Here is a 22,137-nt window from a genome sequence, read left to right as displayed (position 1 = left end):
GCGAAGAAAAGAAGGAATGCCCGCTGTGCAACGCCGCTGATCATGTCGCAGAAAAATGTGCCGATTTCAGAAATCTGTCCCTAAACGAACGCTGGAGAGTAGTAAAAGAGAAAAAACTCTGCCGGAGATGCCTCATTGCGCATACTCGTTGGCCATGTGAAGGAGAAATTTGTGGCATCGACGGGTGCCAAAAGCGTCATCACCGTCTTCTTCATTATAACGTTGAACCAGAAATTCCAGTTCCTACTACAAGCGCCACCATCAATGTACATCGACAGTCTATCCCATCGACTTTATTCAAGGTTCTACCAATCACGTTGCATGGAAAGTGTGGATCCGTTGACACGTATGCATTTCTTGACGATGGCTCGTCCGCAACACTTTTAGAACAAGCAATTGCTGATGAACTTGGAGTAGATGGCGTAACACAGTCTTTGTGCATGCAATGGACCAGCGGAATCAATACAAAAGTCGCCACGATGCAAATTTCCAAGTTGGTAATATCCGAAACTGGAAGCAATCGGATGTTCCAATTATCTGATGTCAACACTGTCGAGAACTTGGGACTTCCGGAGCAATCGGTGGATATAAGTGAGTTGGCGAAACAATACAAACACTTGCAGCACCTGCCACTGAAGAGTTTCCAAAAGCTACTCCGGGATTGCTAATTGGGTGAATAATATTCATCTTCTGACTACATCGAAAGTCCGAGAAGGGAAGGAGCAAGAGCCAATCGCAGCTAAAACTCGTATCGGCTGGGTAGTTTGTGGTCGAATTCATGGAGATGAAAGCAAGTTTCAACATCGACAGTTGCACATTTGTGCGGATTCACAAGAATTTGACCTGCATGACTACGTTCGGGAATTCTTTTCAGTGGAAAGCATTGGGGTTGCCATTGCCCCGAATCTAGAAGGAGCGGAAGATCAACGAGCTCGTCGAATCCTGGAAGAGACAACAATGCGTAAGGCAAATGGGAAATTTGAAACCGGACTGTTGTGGAAACAAGATGAATTTGCGTTTCCTGATAGTCGGCCAATGGCTGAACGGCGTCTGAAATGTCTCGAACGACGATTGACAAAAAACCCACAATTGTATGACAGTGTACGCCATCAAATAGCGGATTACTTATCCAAAGGTTACATCCACGTAGTGACTGATGAAGAAAAGGCCAGGTTCGATCCAAGCCGTACATGGTACTTACCGCTTGGAGTAGTTTTGAACCCAAATAAGCCTGGAAAAATTCGCGTGATTTGGGATGCAGCAGCTAAAGTTAATGGTGTGTCTCTAAACTCAATGCTATTGAAAGGACCGGATTTGTTGACCCCGCAGTTGACCGTCACATTCAAGTTCCGTGAAAGAGAAGTGGCGTTCTCAGGGGATATTCAGGAGATGTTTCTGCAAGTTGAAATAAGGAAACAAGATCGAAGTGCATTACTATTCGTTTTCCGCAACTGTGCATCTCAGCCTATGATTACGATGGCATCTGATGTGGCCATTTTTGGAGCATCTTGTTCCCCTGCGCAATCACAGTTTGTGAAGAACCTGAACGCTGCGGAACACGAAAAAAGTCATCCACGAGCAGCTGCGGCGATTAAAGATCGTCATTACGTCGACGATTACCTGGACAGTGTCGACACGGAGGAGGAAGCTGTTGAATTGGCGTTAGAAGTGGCGAAGCTTCATCAGAAAGCGGGTTTTCACATCCGTAATTGGGTGTCCAACAGGAAAAAGGTTCTACAGGGCATTGGAGAGATCAATCCAGCTACAGTGAAGAACCTAACGATGAACAGCCAGAGCGGATTCGAACGATTGCTAGGTATTTCATGGTTGCCGGATGAAGATACATTTTGCTTCACACTGAGCCTACAAGGAGATCTTGAAGAACTGGCAAATGGTGAACATGCTCCTACGAAGCGAATGATGCTTAGCTTCCTTATGAGAATCTACGACCCATTAGGCTTAGTGGGTGCGTTGGTGATCCAAGGGAAAATATTATTACAGGACGTGTGGAGAGCAAAGGTTGACTGGGATCAAAAAATTCCGGATGATATTTTTGGACGATGGAAGCTATGGCTAAAAGTACTCAAGGAGTTGAATAACGTAAAGATTCCGCGATGTTATTTCCTGGATACGATCCAAACTGCTACGACAATTTAGAGCTCCATATTTTGTGGATGGCAGTGCACAAGCATATTCTGCTGTCGCTTATTTTAGAGTGCGTGACAAAGGACGGATACGATGCGCTCTTGTAGCATCCAAAACAAAGGTTGCTCCATTACAGCTTTTGTCTACCCCACGTATTGAACTCCAGGCGGCAGTCATCGGTGCACGGCTACGTAAGACGATAGAAGAAGGTCACTCTATAAAGATCAAGCGAACCTTTTCTGGAGTGATTCAAGTACAGTTGTTTCGTGGATAAGATCAGACACGCGACGCTACCGGCAATACGTGGCCTTTCGCGTAAATGAGATCCTAAGTATATCAAGTATCGAAGAGTGGCGATGGCTAGGTACCAGAATAAACGTAGCAGATGAGGCAACAAAATGGGGAAAAGGTCCGAACTGCAAACCAGATAGCAGGTGGATCCGTGGTCCAGCATTTTGTACGAAGAGGAGAATGATTGGCCGAAAGATAACTTGAAGTTATTGGAAGACACATCAGAAGAACTGCGTCCGATATACGTAGGCCATCATTTCGTGCCTGTTCCAGTGATTGACGTAAATCGTTTCTCGAAATACGAGCGTCTACTGCGCAGCACAGCGTACATTTATCATTTTTGCGATATCACACTTAAGCCAGTACAAAAGGAAATTAAGGAATCGTTGTCATCTGAGGATCTGCAGAAAGCTGAACGGAGTTTGTGGCGAATTGCACAAGCAGAGTATTACCGAGACGAGTTATCTACACTGAAGCGGAACGTAAAGCATCACCAGAACAGCAGAAAGCTTTGGACAAAACCAGCTCGATCGTGAAGCTAACCCCACTATTAGACGAGTATGGGATTCTACGGTGTGACACCCGAATTGCAGAAGCTGATTACGTCAGTTACGACACCAGATTCCCTATCATATTACCAAGACAACACCCGATTACCAAATTACTTTTGGATTGGTATCACCGAACTTATCGACATGGCAATAACGAAACGATTGTCAATGAAATTCGACAAAAATTCTATATTCCGAAATTGCGGATAGAAGTACGCTCCACTGCTAATCGCTGTCAGTGGTGTCGCGTCTACAAAGCCAAGCCAATAGCACCGAAAATGGGTCAACTTCCAAGGATACGGATAACCCCGTATATACGTCCGTTTACGTTTGTAGGTATTGATTATTTTGGACCCTACTACGTAAAAATAGGTCGCAGTTCAGTCAAACGTTGGGTCGCACTATTCACGTGTCTGACAGTCCGAGCTATACACATGGAAGTAGTATTTAGTTTGTCAACCGATTCATGTAAAAAAGCTATTCGGCGTTTCATTGCCCGAAGAGGGGCTCCACAGGAAATATTTACGGATAATGGCACGAACTTTGTTGGCGCTAGCAGAGAACTTGAAGCAGAGCTTCGAACAATACATTCCACGATGAGCAGTACATTTACAGATGCGAACACAAAGTGGCGGTTTAATCCCCCAGCGGCGCCACACATGGGAGGCTGCTGGGAACGAATGGTGCGTTCGGTGAAGAATGCATTGGGATCGTTACCTACCGCACGGAAATTGGATGACGAGGAATTCGTAACTTTGTTAGCCGAAGCTGAACATATGGTTAACTCCCGACCATTAACCTTCGTGCCGCTCGACGACGAACAACAGGAGTCCTTAACTCCAAATCATTTTTTGATGCTGAGTTCAACTGGCGTTCGCCAAGCGGTTAAGCCTCCGGTGGACGTTAAGAAGGCGGTTTCAAACGGCTGGTTTAGAGTTCAACATATGTTGGACATATTTTGGCGGAAATGGATCATCGAATACCTGCCAGTAATTGCCCGACGAAGCAAGTGGTTCTACGATGTCGCACCTATAACGGAAGGAATGTTAGTTGTGATTGCCGATGCAGAAAAGCGGAACGAGTGGGTACGAGGCAGAGTTATTCGTACATATCCAGGCAAAGACGGAGTGGCACGCAAAGCGGACGTAAAGACGTCTAGTGGTGTTTTGAACAGATCGGTAAATAAACTTGCCGTACTTGACGTGGTTTCAAATAGTGACGCCGATAAAAACTTCGGGCGCCACGGGGGGGAGGATGTTGAGGATGCCGCTGGCAACTCTGCTGCTGGGCAACCCCTTCAATAATTTTGCGGATGCATTATAACGTGCGAGTCGATGATACAGTAGATGTCAGTAGGAACATACACATACACGTGAATTAGATTACAAAATTGCAGTGTCATCATAAAGGCAAAACAGCAGATTAAAATATTAGCACCTATTAACAGAGAAATTTGTTACGTGAAGTTGTTGGATAATTTGTTTGGTATAAGGAGACTAAAGTAAGTTAAAATGAATTTATATTATGGACTCAGACTAACAAAACAAATAAACTTATAGCTTTGAGCTTACTTTCATCGGGAGCAAGGACGAGTTTGCTTCAAAGAACCTCCGAAATTAATTACCATATCCAACAAATTGAAATTTATGGAAAATCCTTATAGGGATACGTATACCTATATGGTTGCGGATTGGGCGAAGCCTCGGGCAACGTAACGAAATAATTGTTTCTTTCCAAGAATAATATTAAATAATTGCGATTCAATTTCTTTTTTTTCGAGCTTCCAAAATTTTACATTTCAAAATTCTAGATTATTACGTATAATTGATAAAAAAAATCTTGTTTCTTTCCTGTTTAAAAAAAATGTTGTCGCCACACTTATCATTTTTGTCAATTGGCCATTGATGGTACCGACGTAAACTAGTTTCAAGTTCTGGGCCCCAATCTGGAGTCCCGGGATAATGAACAACTTTTCTCCAAAAAAATTCTTCGAGGCAATTTTCCAGTTCTTCCAGGCAACTAACAGTTTCAGCTTTGTGGGCAAACGTGGTCAAACAATGAGAAGCAGATGAAAATTTCCAAATCGGGTCAATTTGCTTGTTTCAGTAGCGTTGGATAAAGTATGCGTCGTGATGCCGCGTCAAAAACTTGAAATCACGCTGAAAGTGATTTGATTTAAGCTGTCATTCTTTTTTGAAGAAAACTCAGTAAAACATTGTGTATGCTGAAAACTCAGTAATTAATTTTACTGACTTTTGGTGCGAAGAGAGTAAACATCAAGAATTACCGAAAACTCAGCAATCAAAATTATTGTATACCGTCTATAGACGGTTATTTATGAAAATAATTGCTGGAATTCAGTAATTTCTAATGGAATTGCTGATTATCTCGGTAATTTTTATGGTTTGCGGTGCAGAACCGTAAAAAAAATTACCGAACAAGAAAGTTGAGAATAAGTGTGTACGCAGTTACCTCTTCGAATACTCAAGCGTCGATGGGCGTGTGGTCTACATACCGGCCTCCCGACCCCGACGTCCATGGTTCGAATCCAGTCTGCCGCACTTCACTTTTTTTAAAATGAAAATCATCATTCATAATACTAAGGACACACCTGTGGTACTTGTACCATGGTACAAGAGAACAAGAAAATTATTCCAAGACTATCTTTAATAAAGACAATAATTGGTATGGTACTCATTTCAAGATTCTTGTACCATGGTACTTGTACCACCAGTGTGTCATTAGTATAAGGCAACATATTGAAATTCATACCGATTCCTTGTGGCAAATTTCCATAAGGCGTTTTATTGAAAATCGTACGTCCATTTTCCTCAGTGTAATGAAACATTTTGCAAACCCGAATAAAAAATACAGTAGAATAACAATACAATTTATTGTAACACTACTATTAATAACATTAAATTGGCAATAGATTGTATTGTAAATGAAACCATAGAAATACATTAGAATGCATTGTTATGAACCATTTATTGTCAGTTTCGCTGGTAACAAAACGCGCCGGTCACTTTTTAAGCACCTTTAAAATCGTCGCCAATATCATTATTTTCAATCTGTGGTAGTTCAAAGCCAAATTATGAAAATATGCATGAAAAATAGTACTAAATTTCGGGAAATAATGTGATTATTGAAATCAAACAATTTTGTTCACAGTTGATCTGACAGATCTTATGGCCATTTTTGCTGGCGACGATTTCGGCGACGATTTGCTTTGCGACGATTTCAAATCGTCGCGGCCGATAAGGTGGGAAATTGATAATACTCAAATGTAAATGAAGATTTCGCAATAGAATGTACGGGTTGTTAAGTATCGTAACTATACAAAATCTGAGATTTTTCCATACATTTGTTTCGTCACACAATAGAGTGTATGGTTAATATATTGTTGAAATATCCGAACAAAACTGTTCAAAATACAATGGATTGTATTGTATTGTCTGTTTCCTTGGTAACAAAACGCGCCGACCATTTTTTAGGCACTATCAAAATCGTCGCCAACATCTTTATTCTGAAATTATGTTAGTTTTATTAGAAAATAATGTCAATCTGCATTGAAAACAGGATTCAATTTTGGGAAATAATGAGATTATTGAGTATGTAAAATTTTGTTCACAGTTGATTTGACAGATGTCATGGCCATTTCTGCTGGCGACGATTTTGGCGTCAATTTGTTTTTAAATCGTCGCGGCCGATAAGGTGGGAAATTGATAATATTTGTATAGTAAAACAATACGATTTTTGATTTCTCAGTTGTGGCAGCTTTACTGTTCAACAATGCAATTTAAAGGGAAAAATGCATATTTGCCGCTTTGAGGCAAATATTGTTATATAGTTTATATGCAATGTAAAGACACGTTTCAAAAGTTATCAATGTATGAATCTTATGTACGAATTTTTTTAAAAAACAATTGCAAGTATTGTTACATTAGTGAAATATGTTGATGTATTGTATCCTCAGTGTGGATACAATCTGTGCAACCATCAAGAAACAATATATCCTATTGTATACCGTACATTGTATGGTAATTCAATTGTTTACACAATTGAACCAATAGTACATTTTTATCCGGGAAAGCATTATGAGAACGATTTGCGAAGCAAAATGTTTGAGTATGAAATAGTTTTCTACTCCTATTTTTGCCCTCGTCCGCTTCTAGTGGACGGGATACACATCACTAATAGGGATACTATAGAATAAAACTATCAAAGTTTCACTTAAAATTTAAGTACATGGTGAAACAAAAATTCACTTAAATTTTATTTTATTTTCTAGTGAATTGAGAATAATGAGTGCCATCACTAATAAATCATTTAACTTTTACACACGAAACTACATGGAAAATAACTGCATATGTTTTCAAGAAGCTTCTAAGTGAACATTATTTTGAGTGAACCGCAACTTGCCGCAAATTGGGTCCTAAGGGCCGATGTCCACGTAGCGTTTTTTCAACGCTCCGTGCACGTGGCGTGAAAAAGACGCAGGTGTGCACCGGGAAAAAGCGGTAACGCAGCGTCACCACGCCGATGCACACCAACGTTATTTTAACGCTGCGTGCACGCAAGGTACCCAGCATCAAATGGGGCAATGCACACGTAAACTTGTGCACAAATGGGTACCTTGCGTGGACGCGGCGTGCACGCAGCTTGAAAAACGCTACGTGGGCAACGGCCCTACTTCGCTTGAGCACACATCTGTGGTATTTGTACCATGGTATAAGAGGACAAGAAAATTATTCCAAGACTATTTTTAGGCTAATGGAGTTAGATAGGGATGTCTATCCAGTTTTCCGCGAGCGGTAATGGCCGCCAGCTTGCCTGCGGGTTAGTCTCTGATTTGACATTTCTGGAGGTCAACTGCACCCACCGCTCCGAGCATTCTGACCAATGTGGCATAAAATAAGGTGCTGATTAAGTAAATTCAAGCCTTTTTTATACCACATTGATCAAAATGCTCGAACGGTGGGTGCAGTTGACCTCCAGAAATGTCAAATCAGAGACTAACCCGCAGGCAAGCTGGCGGCCATTACCGCTCGCGGAAAACTGGATAGCCTGATTTAAAACAATAGTTGCACAGCTTTACAAACCATCCACAATAACGATATGTTAAACCTATCCCAAATAGTTTTGACAATACGACAAATCAAGACAAAATTTTCAAAACGACTTATCTGCTTTTGTAAACAAAGATTCAAACGACGATTTGACGAATCTGATAGCTCTGCCACGCAAACCAACACCACCAATAGGTAGGTAAAGGCGAGGGTAAAGGTTTCCGCTACCTGTTGATGGTGTTGGTTTGCGTAGGAGAGCTATCAGATTCGTCAAATCGTCGTTTGAATCTTTGTTTACAAAAGCAGATAAGTCGTTTTGAAAGTTTTGTCTTGAAATGGTATTTGACAAAATAACAATGTGGGGAAAGGGCGGTTAAGTTATGTTACCATAAAAAAATGGTCGTTTTCCATCTCACCCTAATAAAATTCTAATTAAATTTGGTCTAATAATTAATATTATCATTGAAAATACAAATATTAATACTAATAAAATAAATCGATTAATATTATAATCTTCTCCTATATACTGATCTCTATATAAAATTACTAATGAAGAAATTATGTGGAGTTATAATTGAAGCATATAGTTTGTACAACGGTACCCCTTCAGCTGTTGCTTTGGATTATTTTAAAATTTCTTTCGTAACACAATAACTACTATTCACGTTTATATGAATTAGAAAACGAATATATTCATGATTTGCTATAAATTCGAAAAAAAAAAACTGTACATAAATTAATCAGGAAAGATCAATCGAAGGAAGAGTCTTAAGCCCCGAACGCAATTCAGGGAAAAGCAATTCGCCGTTCCGCTATATTGCATGGGGGCCTTAACGCACGAAGAGTATCGAAGTGGAAGCTGGCCCAAAAATACGGTGAGAGTTATCCACCAGAACATCATTAGTATTGCGCATAAATCTCAAAATTTTATTCCCACCTTTGGGTTTCCGCGCCGAGTACTCAGCGCAAGACTCGGCGACAAGGGGAAAGTTATAAAGTTGGTAACCCTGATTTTTGACAACTAATGTCGATTGTTTGTGTGAGTGCACCGATATCAAAAAATAGAGCTTTTAGCTGAATTTTCCATTGTCAAATGCAAGTTTTGACAGTATTTTTCATGTATGAGTGAAAAACATGTATAAAAGGTGTATCGGGGAAGCAGTCGCTGAAGACAAATGTCATTGTCTTCAACGAAGAAACGAAAAGTTTCAATGCAATAAGCAATATTATTCTTTGCCGTATCCAAAAGGCACTGCTAAAACTACGATTTAAGTCCATGACTAATTTGACCAAAGCATGACTAATTCGACCTCCGAAAATATATTTTCATCTGCCGGTACTTACCATTAGAAACCGTCCTACTCCACCACTTCGAGCGTAAAGTTGACCTATGTGCCTGGAAATTGGCAAAAAACGCGGAGGCAATTCTACCTTGTGAATGTTCCGCTGCAAACTAGTGCTGCTAGCGCCAACAGGGGCGAGTAAATTCGCATCGTCCTTGATGTTTTGCCCCGTATTAATCAATAATTTAAAACTCACAAGCGTCACGTCTAATAAAGGGGAAACTATTTTTGTCACTTTGCAACAGGCAGCATGCCAGAAAACTTAAAAATAAAGTATTTCATCGATCCACATTGAACCTAATTTAAACTTTAAATTAAAAATATGCCTCTGAACGCGACAAGAAACAAAAACAAACAAATAAAGATCACACGCACACACGTTTTGGATAACAATAAAGGATATATTGGGTTTATTCTGCTACGATGCAATTATTACTGTGAGCGTGAAATCCCCGTAACGTAGAATGAAGGGCAACCATACCAGGACTTTATATAAATTTAGTGTGCAACCGTCACCCCTCGCATTCGAGACTACTTTTATGCTACGGCCAAATAGACACACTATGGTTGTTGTGTTGTCGAATTTATTGTTTATAAATAATTTTGTTTGTGAATAAATCGTATTCGTTCGTGTGAAGTCCAACAGATAGGTTGTTGTTTTTATTTCTTCCGTTCCGACGTTCCCGAATCGCTTTATCGGTCCGCTGTACATTTGTTGCCCACTGTTGTGCGCTCTCCAACAGGTTATTGGCCCAGGTATGGACGATAAAGTGAAAATCGCCGCGTTCGACGGGTCCGGCTTCCACAACTGGAAGTTCCGGATGGAAACCGTTCTCGACACGTTCGATCTGCTGGATTGCCTCCACCGGGAGATGAGTGAGATCGACGAATTAAAATTGATGGCGGACGATTCCGCTAGTGTAACGTCGAAGAAGAAAAAGAAAATAGTAGAACGAAAAGCTGCAGAGAAAAAGTGTAAAGCTGTGATAATTCAGGCGATTGCTGACAGTCAGCTTGAACTTGTGAAAGACTGTGCGACTCCGAAGAAAATATGGGACAATATATATTGGAGCAGTGAAGACGAAATGTGAAGTAAAAAATGTGCTGTATGTGCCCGGCCTCAACTGTAATTTGTTTTCCGTGAACCGTGTAGCGAGAGCGGGTATGAGAGTCAGTTTTGTGAACAACAAAGCGGAAATCACCAAAGATGGGGTTGTAATGGCTGCCGCTTATTATGAAGGAAAACAATATGTCTCGGGTACTTATTCAAAAGGACGTATGTGATTTTGTAAACAAAGATTCAAACGTCGATTTGTCCAATCTAATGACACTCCCACGCAAACCAACACCACCAACAGGTAGCCGAAGGCTTCCCCTGCCTGTCTGTAGTGATGGTTCGCGTGGGAGTAACATCAGATTGGACAAATCGACGTTTGAATCTTTGTTTACAAAATCACATTCGTCCTTTTGAATAAGTACCCGAGATGTATTGAATGTATACAGTGTGACGCAAATACAGTAAAAGTGAGCGACTTTATACCACAAGATGCCAAGTATATCGGACCAGCAGTATTAGAAGAAAATTTGTGAAAGAAATGTGATGATTGTAATAGAATATGGAAGAACCAAGGAAAGAACAGAAAATGCAGAAGGGAATGTGCAAATTAGCAACCATCATGGACGAGGTTTTTGTCTAGGAGGGGACAAACAAGAAGAAAAAGAGAAGAAGAAATGTTAAGACGAAAAGTTTTTTATTTAGAAAGACTATTCTTAATTGTTAGTTTCTTGATGTATAGTTGTAACGAATCAATGGCGGAAAGGAAAAACAGTTTAGCTTTCGGTGAAGAATTCTTCGGATTTTTTTTTAATATACTCAATCCAGTTGAAAACCGAAATTGGGTGCTAGCGAAGTTGGATTTTTCTCACAATCCGTACGTTAAACCCTGGGTGGTGCGGATAGAATCGATTTGGTTGTCAAACTGAAGCCAAAATTTTCTATTGTGCCGGAGCCAAACATTGAAGATTGTGGTTATGTTCGTTTCTGATCTAATATTGAGAAGTATTGTTATTATTTGGGGAAAAAATAAAAATAAACTTTGTTTGAGTTTTGTATTCTTTGTAACAAATATTCTCACATTATATTTCGAGTGGAAAATTAGTAGAAATGCATCTAAAAAGCACTCGTTACAAAATTTCTTGAGATTCAGCAGCTGTTTGGAGCATGAATGTATGTAAACAATCGTTAAGTCATGTAGAGTCTAGCGCATTTGTGCGCCCTCATGCAGCGTGGAAAGAGAAATTCGAAGAGCGGGAAATGTTTGACAGCCGAGTAACTGCAAGATAATTTTGTTTATGGGAGAGATTTCAAAATATCCCTCTACTCGCTTGAGCGCAGAAAAGCGGCTCTATCCGCAGCACCCAGGTTAAACCTAACTTCGGAAGTGGTGCGCTGAATAGCGCTTCGCGATATGAAAACAGCGCACCACTTCCGAAGTTAGGTTTAATGTACGGATTGTGAGAAAAATCCAACATCGCTATACCCCAATTCCGGTTTTCAACTGGATTGAGTATATGTTCTTGGAAAACAAGTTGTCGATAGTTGGACTATAATTGATAGGCTCTGTGATACTAGTACTGTGATACTCGGGATTCCGACTTGAGGAGGGGTGTTGGAAATAAATTTAGTGTGCAACCGTCACCCCTCGCATTCGAGACTACTTTTATGCTACGGCCAAATAGACACACTATGGTTGTTGTGTTTTCGAATTTATTGTTTATAATTTTGTTTGTGAATAAATCGTATTTGTTCGTGTGAAGTCCAACAGATAGGTTGTTGTTTTTATTTCTTCCGTTCCGACGTTCCCGAATTGCTTTATCGGTCCGCTGTACGTTTGTTGTCCACTGTTGTGCGCTCTCCAACATATATGACATTATCACTATTTATATGTTTGCTTATATATAGTTTTAAATGTTCTGCTGCAGTTCAAGATTGGATGGAGACTAAGGTGAGAACATGAAATGGCAAAAACATTTAATGTCAACATATCGGTTATTGGTTGTTTAAAACTGTTTTTTATTATGCGGGTGTGGATACGGTGGATACTAATGTAAGAATTTTGTTTCGATTCTTTACTTTTCCGATTCAGTGAACGGAATTTAACTTGGGAGTGAGATAGAAAAAGAAATTTCTTTTGAACACGATATTGTCGCGCTTATCTTTTTTTAGAGTACTGCGGCGGTCTTACACTCGCAGGCTCGACTGCGAAGGTAAACGTCAAGATAGCCGCCGTGTTAAAAGATAGGCAGAATTTTCCCGCTCAAAACAAAACCTCGTGCTTTTCGCGAAATGACAGCAGTGTTCGATTGTATTAGTAAGAGGCAACCGGAGTCACTGAGTACATGGAGAGTGTTTATCATGGCAAGTGCATACGGTGGGTATTGTCGCGCTTATCTTTTTCTAGAGTGCTGCGGCGGTCTTACACTCGCAGGCTCGACTGCGAAGGCAAACGTCAAGATAGCCGCCGTGTTAAAAGATAGGCAGAATTTTCCCGCTCAAAACAAAACCACGTGCTTTTCGTGAAATGACAGCAGTGTTCGATTGTATTAGTGAGAGGCAACCGGAGTCACTGAGTACATGGAGAGTGTTTATCATGGCAAGTGCATACGGTGGGTGAGATTTTCATTGACTCTGTTGTGTTTAGTGACCGTTGCGATTACCTGAGAAGCAACCAGAAGGAAACCGCAGTATTCTATTTTATCTCGAGATGCATAATAAGATTTTCATTGACTCTGTTGTGTTTAGTGACCGTTGCGATTACCTGAGAAGCAACCAGCACGAAGCCGCAGTGTTCTATTTTATCTCGAGATGCATAATACCAATCTTGAGGGACAAATAAAATCAATGAGATTGGAAATATGAGCAACGTATATGCACAAGGAGTCAATTTTCTTGCGTGTAATCGTGCGGCAGCTTGAACTTTCTCAAAGGTTGCCAAAATCTATTTAACAAGATCTAACCGTTTTCACTCCGCCATGTTAGTGACTTTTACCCTACACGGAAAAACTTGATGAACATTAATTTACACTGGGGTGCTTAGCTGTCAAGTTGTCTTGTCAGTTTTTCACTGTCACTCAATCGATCCGTCACAACAAAATTGTAGCTGTATTTTTACGAGAAAATTGTGATTCAAATTATTCTAGATAGAAAATTTCTTTTTTGTTGATCAAAATTGTAATATTTACTAAATTGTTCATAATTTGGAAAAATGGGAAGTATAGAGGAAGCGTGCATCACCGGATTCCTGTGCCGGTTGTGCTCCCAGATCCATCGTTCAGTGATTTTCATTTACGGTGCCGAAGGAGACAAGCATAAGCTGGAACAGAAAATCAACAACTATCTTCCCGTAAAGGTGAGTGGGCTCGGAAAAATGGCTCCTATGCTCTGTTGTGGAAAAACGGAGTAATATATGTTTATGCATATTTGATGCAGCTCGGAACTTGACGACAACCATCGCCTAGAAGTGTAGCACAAAAAAAGTAATCCAAGGAATAAAACAAAAATTTAATTCATAGAACATTATTCGGCTTTCAATTGTTATAACTAATAGCTAACATTAATATTTAATATAGACCTAAGTAGCAGAAGTAAACTAAGTCAACAACATCTCATGTTTCGATAAAATATAGACAAAGCAATTTATAATGTTTGCCGACAAAGACCCCTTAGAGCAAGATTACCAGTGGTGAGTTTAAGCCGTTTGGCAGCGCAGTATCATTACTTGACACTTTACCGGTCGCTACTAAACGCGCTGCTATAACAGTAGCGCGACTGACAGGTGACCAAATTTGGTAGCGCAATAAGAGCGCTGCTATTTGATGAACTGTCAACTGTCAAACGTCACCGGTACGGAATCCAGCAACCAAATTGAGAGTCGAAAATAGTGACCGATACGGAAACGAGTGACGAAACTAAAATGAAAGCGCTGCGCGGGTGATTAAAATGCTCGCGACCGATAATGATGCTCTTAGACGATCCCCACCAGTGCGTGAATAAAGCCAAAATAGCAACCTCTATCATGACTCGAACTCGCACCGGTCGTTGGTAAACGGGTTTGGAAAATGTAAACGCAACCTTCGGTGAATAGCGAGTTGGCAAATTTGGCGACCCGCTCCAACCGTTGCCAAACCATCACACGGAAAAATAAAGTAACTAATAAACCCAGCAAACAAGGTTACTCTAACTTGACCCTAATGTGAGTGTAACCTGTTAGAAAGTTACTCTAATTTTCTCACTAACTTTAGAGTAAAATGAGACTAAAATTAGACAGATCTGCAACACTTTTGTTAGGTATGTTTATGATTTATGCCTATTTTAATCTAACACGTTACCCTCACATTAGATGAACGTTAGCTATGTTTCGCTTTAGGCGGTTAGGCAGTGGTTAGGGTATTTTCGGGTGGGATTTCATGCTGGTTTATTTACATCCAGCTGTCATACAGCAAAAAAGTGCATGTATTGGCGCGAATATATTATTAACCAACACAAGCACACCTTTTGCACCGAATCACAGCTAGATGCAAAACAAAACTGAATTAAATGAAGAATAGTTCAGTTTATTTTTGTGAAATTATTATTTTAAAGTTTGATTGTTTTATTTACAAAAGTGCGTTCGCGAAAAGGCTTTCCTTACCCTCAGTCTATAAAAGAGAGGTGCAAATTTCCGGCAGCAACGATCCATATTCGCGGTTTATGAAAAGCTGAAATTAAATTAAAATTAAGAAATTAAATTAAATTAAAATTAAATTAAAAATTAAATTAAAAATTAAATTAAAATTAAATTAAAATTAAATTAAAATTAAATTAAAAATTAAATTAAAATTAAATTAAAATTAAATTAAAATTAAATTAAAATTAAATTAAAATTAAATTAAAATTAAATTAAAATTAAATTAAAAATTAAATTAAAATTAAATTAAAATTAAATTAAAATTAAATTAAAATTAAATTAAAATTAATTAAAATTAAATTAAAATTAAATTAAAATTAAATTAAAATTAAATTAAATTAAATTAAATTAAATTAAATTAAAATTAAATTAAAATTAAATTAAAATTAAATTAAAATTAAATTAAATTAAATTAAAATTAAATTAAAATTAAATTAAAATTAAATTAAAATTAAATTAAAAATTAAAATTAAAATTAAATTAAAATTAAATTAAAATTAAATTAAAATTAAATTAAAATTAAAATTAAAATTAAATTAAAATTAAATTAAAATTAAATTAAAATTAAATTAAAAATTAAAATTAAAATTAAAAATTAAATTAAAATTAAATTAAATTAAATTAAATTAAATTAAAAATTAAATTAAAATTAAATTAAAATTAAATTAAAATTAAATTGAGTCAAATTAAATTAAAATTAAATTAAATTAAATTAAAATTAAATTAAAATTAAATTAAAATTAAAATTAAAATTAAAATTAAATTAAAATTAAATTAAAATTAGGTGAGTGGAATTAAAATTAAATTAAAATTAAATTAAATTAAAAATAAAAATAAACATAAAAATAAAAATTTAAATTTAAATTAAAGTTGAAATTAAAATTGAAATTAGAATTAAAATTAAAATCAAAGTTTAAAATTAAATTAAAATTAAATTAAAATTAAAATTAAAATTAAATTAAAATTAAATTAAAATTAAATTAAAATTAAATTAAAATTAAAATTAAAATTAAATTAAAAATTAAATTAAAATTAAATTAAAATTAAATTAAAATTAAGATTAAAATTAAATTAAAATTAAATTAAAATTAAATTAAAATTAAATTAAAATTAAATTAAAATTAAATTAAAATTAAATTAAAATTAAATTAAAATTAAATTAAAATTGAAATTAAAAATTAAATTAAAATTAAATTAAAATTAAATTAAAATTAAATTAAAATTAAATTAAAATTAAATTAAAATTAAATTAAAATTAAATTAAATTAAATTAAAATTAAATTAAAATTAAATTAAAATTAAATTAAAATTAAATTAAATTAAATTAAAATTAAATTGAAATTAAATTAAAATTAAATTAAAATTAGAGGTGAATTAAAATTAAATTAAAATTAAATTAATTTATTAAATTAAATTAAAATTAAATTAATTTATTTAATTAAATTAAAATTAAATTAAAATTAAATTAAAATTAAATTAAATTAGAAATTAAATTAAATTAAGAATTAAATTGAAATTAAAAATTAAATTAAAATTAAATTAAAATTAAATTAAAATTAAATTAAAATTAAATTAAAATTAAATTAAAATTAAATTAAAATTAAAATTAAATTAAAATTGAAATTAAAATTAAATTAAAATTAAATTAAAATTAAATTAAAATTAAATTAAAATTAAATTAAAATTAAATTAAAATTAAATTAAAATTAAATTAAAATTAAATTAAATTAAATTAAAATTAAATTAAAATTAAAATTAAAATTAAAATTAAAATTAAATTAAAATTAAATTAAAAATTAAAATTAAAATTAAATTAAAATTAAATTAAAATTAAATTAAAATTAAATTAAAATTAAATTAAAATTAAATTAAAATTAAATTAAAATTAATTAAATTAAAATTAAAATTAAATTAAAATTAAATTAAAATTAAATTAAAATTAAATTAAAATTAAATTAAAATTAAATTAAAATTAAATTAAAATTAAATTAAAATTAAATTAAAATTAAAATTAAAATTAAATTAAAATTAAATTAAAATTAAATTAAAATTAAATTAAAAATTAAATTAAAATTAAATTAAAATTAAATTAAAATTAAATTAAAAATTAAATTAAAATTAAATTAAAATTAAATTAAAATTAAATTAAAATTAAATTAAAATTAAATTAAAATTAAATTAAAATTAAAATTAAAATTAAATTAAAATTAAATTAAAATTAAATTAAAATTAGAAATTAAATTAAAATTAAATTAAAATTAAATTAAAATTAAAATTAAAATTAATTAAAATTAAATTAAAATTAAATTAAAATTAAATTAAAAATTAAATTAAAATTAAATTAAAATTAAATTAAAATTAAATTAAAATTAAATTAAAAATTAAATTAAATTAAATTAAAATTAAAATTAAATTAAAATTAATTAAAAATTAAAATTAAAATTAAAATTAAAATTAAATTAAAATTAAATTAAAATTAAAAAATTAAATTAAAAAATTAAATTAAAATTAAAAATTAAAATTAAATTAAAATTAAATTAAAATTAAATTAAAATTAAATTAAATTAAATTAAAATTAAATTAAAATTAAATTAAAATTAAATTAAATTAAATTAAAATTAAAATTAAAATTAAAATTAAATTAAATTAAATTGAAATTAAATTGAAAATTAAAATTAAAATTAAATTAAATTAAATTAAATTAAAATTAAATTAAAATTAAATTAAATTAAATTAAAATTAAAATTAAATTAAAATTAAATTAAAATTAAATTAAAATTAAATTAAAATTAAATTAAAATTAAATTAAAAATTAAATTAAAAAATTAAATTAAAATTAAATTAAATTAAATTAAAATTAAATTAAAATTAAATTAAAATTAAATGCTAGCGCTGCAGAAGCGTACTTAAAGTGTACCATTGCACGAAAGGGGTCATTTGGGGGCAGCACGTAAATCTATTTTGTATTAGAATTGGATTAATGCAAAGCTGTTGAAATAGATCAGGTGGCGGCGAACTTCAGATATACTTGATCTTGTTTTTCGAGGTTATGTTCCTGTAATGACACAAAAAGATATATTCATAAATTAAGTACATACATAAGAGAAAATGTTTTCGCTGCCCAAGAAGCATTCACTGTAAAATCTTACACGAGTGCTCATTAAAACTGTGAAACTTATTAACTACAAAATAAACGCCACACTCACAGGTAAATTCAAGGATCCATTAACCGCTTCCCTAGCAATTGCTTTCAGGTACGACGCTTTCCGACGCTATTTCTTGGAAGCGGAAATTTTTATTAGGGTATTGGATTGCTTCAGCGCCAGATGACGATAATTCGTCCTCAAAGCACTACACTATAGGCAAACAGGACTTTTTCCGTGCTACACTAGAAGAACGAAAAAATGATTATCAAACAGTAAAAACACAACTTGAAACCATTTTAAAAGTGACTTACCACGAGGCCAGCTTTCGATCGCAGTATATCAATCGTAGTAAACTCTTCATCACAAGAGGAAACATTTGCAACCAGAGACCATCTCAGACAGCAAATGTTCAATCTCCCGAGTTTAGTTTCTCCTTGCGCATCTTTTTCCCGCATGGACTTTTTTTCCCATTCGACGTGGATTTTACTTCAGCTTAAACCTTTGTAAATAGAAGTGGGTGGCGGTATTTATAGTAATGGAAGTAACTGGCAGTGGTTTGATGGAAAGCCTTGACGCGAAGTCCATCGGTGCTGGCGGTGGAGAATCCATGACCACCGGAGGAAGAACTGGCGGATGAATTGTAGTTGGGGCTACCATTGATCCCTAATCCTATGTTGATTCTGTCATCTAAATATATCCTTTTGGAATCGGTTGCCTTTGACTCGCTCTTCCGAGATCTTCCGAGAACTTGCTATCGACAACGCATCCTCCATGAACCCTTTCGCTTTGTAGCCACGACCACGAATCCTGGAAATCAAGTTTATTGTTGAAATCTGACTTTATTTTAAAATATAATTAAGTAATTACTTGAAAAAAGCATTCCAACATCGCCATTTTGTCGAAGGTAAGCACCGAGAGCACTCGCAAAGCGCACCGAGAAGGCAGCATGAAATGAATGGAAAGAATGCTGTTTCTATTTTCAGCTGTCATAAAAAATGCAAGGCGCGAAAAAAAAGAAAAAGAGCATAACAAACGAGTCAATGTTTTATGCTTTCTGAAGGGAAGCATAACTAACGGACCCTAACCATAATCTAACAGCTCACAGATTGTTACTCTGGGAATGTAAAACCTGCCGTCTTCTGAAAAATTGTTCGGTTATTTATCATCAAAACCATTGTGATGGTGGTCAGTTTAGTTTGGATTTCAACTGATTGGCGGCGCTAGTGTATATGAAATTACCTGATTACCTTCGGATGGTCGAAGTCATCAAGTTAAGTTTGAAATACAACCACTTGGCGTCTAACTGGCGTCCATCGCGATGGTTCCAACCATCCGGATAACTTTGTAGAAGACGGCAACCTTCTAACTCTTTCCAAGTCTTATAGATCTCGAGATATCCACCTCATTAAATTGTTGCATGTAAGCTAGCGCCACCAAGCAGATGTGTGTCAAACTAATCTGATAATCACAAAATGCATTAAGCACATACTAGTATTAAAAAGGTTGGAGCGCATTCTGAAAGATTTGAAAATAAATAATAAATATTTAAAAATATTTTTTCTGATTTTTTATATTCCGTGTTTGTTATAGCAACCGCGGATATTCACCACCGGTGCGAAACATGATTGCACTTCAACAACCTTGATAGAAACAACCGGTGCGAGAACAAGTGCGTAAATAAAATATGAACGCAATTCGTTCTTATATTGTCGGGCCGGCACCAAACCGGACCGCGCGATTGAGCACTCGCGCTGCGACGCGAGTCGCGACAATTTGAAATATTTCATTAGTAGTGCGCATCATGCACGCATGGATGTACTATCATGCGCACTAATCAGAAATGAGTTGCGACGTCTGATAACTGCAAATATTTCATTTTATTGAAAACAAATTTTCGATTTTCTGCTATACACGGAATACTAGACACTCATTTGGATACACATTGGTGGGGATCGTCTTACAAAACAGGTTAGAAATAATGGTCAGATGATTCACGTTGTCACAAGGAAAGAGCATCAATATTTGAAAGCAATCATATGATTGATCATTACTGTTATTGTATAAATTAAAAAGACTTTTCACGCTTCAGTAGGATTGTTTGTGTCGACGTGTTTTTTTAACAGTTTTCCAGGAAGGGCTGTTAAATGGATATATTATACATTCTTAGTTCATAGTAATTGCAGCACCACTTTTTCCGCACCCTGTGATCCTTTCTCTATCTATTATTTTATAATGGTGAATAGGGTGAATAGTCAGTTAGGTGGTAAAATTATTCCTAATAAATAACGTTTCTATAAACTTTATTCCAGATTGCTCCATCCGATCCTCTCCCGAAGACCGTTTGCGAAGGATGTATGAATAAGGTGATTCAACATCATGGAATGATTCGAAAAATCGCCGAAACACAGAAAAAGTTCAAAAAATTGCAAGAAGAAGAGATGTTGCTTCAACAGCAACGAAACAGGAACAACCAGAGCGCTCAATCATCCAACCAGAACCAAGCCACCAGCGCATCCTCCACGGCAAGTGCAAGTAACAGCCGCACTAACGGTATCGGCAATAGCGCAAGCTCTCAAATAGCACCGTCTGAGCGAACATCAGGCAGCACCTCTACGGGATCAGTCTCAATTATCACCCCTAGTTTAAACCGTAGGATAACTCGCCAAACCCTTCGGATCCACCAGCAATTGCATAATGACATAAATAACTACATCGAAACAATGGATAGCAGTTCACCTTCGTCGGACGATGATAGCGATAGTGACAGCGGAGACGGTAATTAGATGTATCTATTAACAGTAACAACAATGTTTCATTTTAATGTCCTTCCGCCACCGCTGCCGCGTTGGACGAGTTGCAGTAGTATGCATTGCTAACTATCCAAGTGGGTTCAAGGACGGTCAGAAGTGAACAATAGTCGTACGTACACCACATACAAGCAGATATAGCATTGAATGTCTGTCTGTCGGTGCATACACTTTGGCACACATGACGATTTTAGAGAGTAGGAAGGCTGTATTACTATTGTCGGTATAGATATGAATCCACTGAGCTCCACTGTCCATCCTTCGTTCGTAAGGCAGGATAGATGGACTGCTAGCTATCGTATATTGCGATTATGTTCTGTACTCCTAATTGAACTGAAGTGTAATAATAATAAATTATGAATAAAGTACTGATCAGGTGTGTGATTCTCAAATGAATATCACATTTACTGCCAATGATGCCTTAGTTCAATACCAAATTTTCAAAATGACTTATCTGCTTTTGTAAACAAAGATTTAAACGTCGATTTAACGAATCGGATAGCACTCCCACGCTAACCAACGCCATCAACACGTAGGGGAGGGCTTCAGCTACCTGTTGGTGGTATCGGTTTGCGTGGGAGTGCTATAAGACTCATCAAATCGACGTTTGAATCTTTGTTTACAAAAGCAGATAAGTCGTTTTGAAAATTTGGTATTTATTGAGTTGACCTTAAAGAGTTTTAAAACAATTTAACGATTTTTTTGTTATTTAAACGATCTGACTTTTCAACTAACCATTGATTTCTACTACATTTTATAGTGTAAGATGTTTTTTAGTACACTTGATACCAGTACCGATTCCCTGCACGCAACAACATGTAAATCATACAGATTTCATAAACTGAATCGATTCTAGTATCTTTTTTATGCTGACTTTCTAATTTCCAATCGAGTGTTGTATATGCAGCTACAGCTACTTGCACTTGAAAACTTTAATGGTTTTCGGTCTACAATATCTAACGTTCACGCTGTAATAGTTGCGTACCTCGAAATATTGAAATATTTCATAAAAATCATGAGATCTTGTTTCTATCAAATCAGACTTTCCCTTGAAGCCTA

General features: G+C 35.0%; 1 protein-coding gene across 2 annotated transcripts; it reads left to right on the top strand.

The window, feature by feature from the left end:
• Positions 1-12,211: 12,211 nt before the first annotated feature.
• Positions 12,212-21,446, top strand: LOC134207657 (uncharacterized). Of its 2 annotated transcripts, none has more exons than XM_062683439.1 (2): positions 12,212-12,404; positions 20,581-21,446. In XM_062683439.1, the coding sequence occupies exons 1-2, from the start codon at positions 12,324-12,326 to the stop codon at positions 21,052-21,054; spliced, it is 555 nt and encodes a 184-aa protein (XP_062539423.1). In that variant the 5' UTR covers positions 12,212-12,323; the 3' UTR covers positions 21,055-21,446. The 2 variants fall into 2 exon arrangements, with proteins under 2 accessions (XP_062539423.1, XP_062539413.1); XM_062683429.1 differs by lacking the exon at positions 12,212-12,404 and adding an exon at positions 13,517-13,808.
• Positions 21,447-22,137: the final 691 nt, after the last annotated feature.

Source organism: Armigeres subalbatus, chromosome 1 (assembly GCF_024139115.2).
Source record: "Armigeres subalbatus isolate Guangzhou_Male chromosome 1, GZ_Asu_2, whole genome shotgun sequence".
Lineage (NCBI taxonomy): Eukaryota > Metazoa > Arthropoda > Insecta > Diptera > Culicidae > Armigeres > Armigeres subalbatus.
Note: the sequence above shows the minus strand (reverse complement) of the source record. Positions and strands in the feature narration are given on the sequence as shown.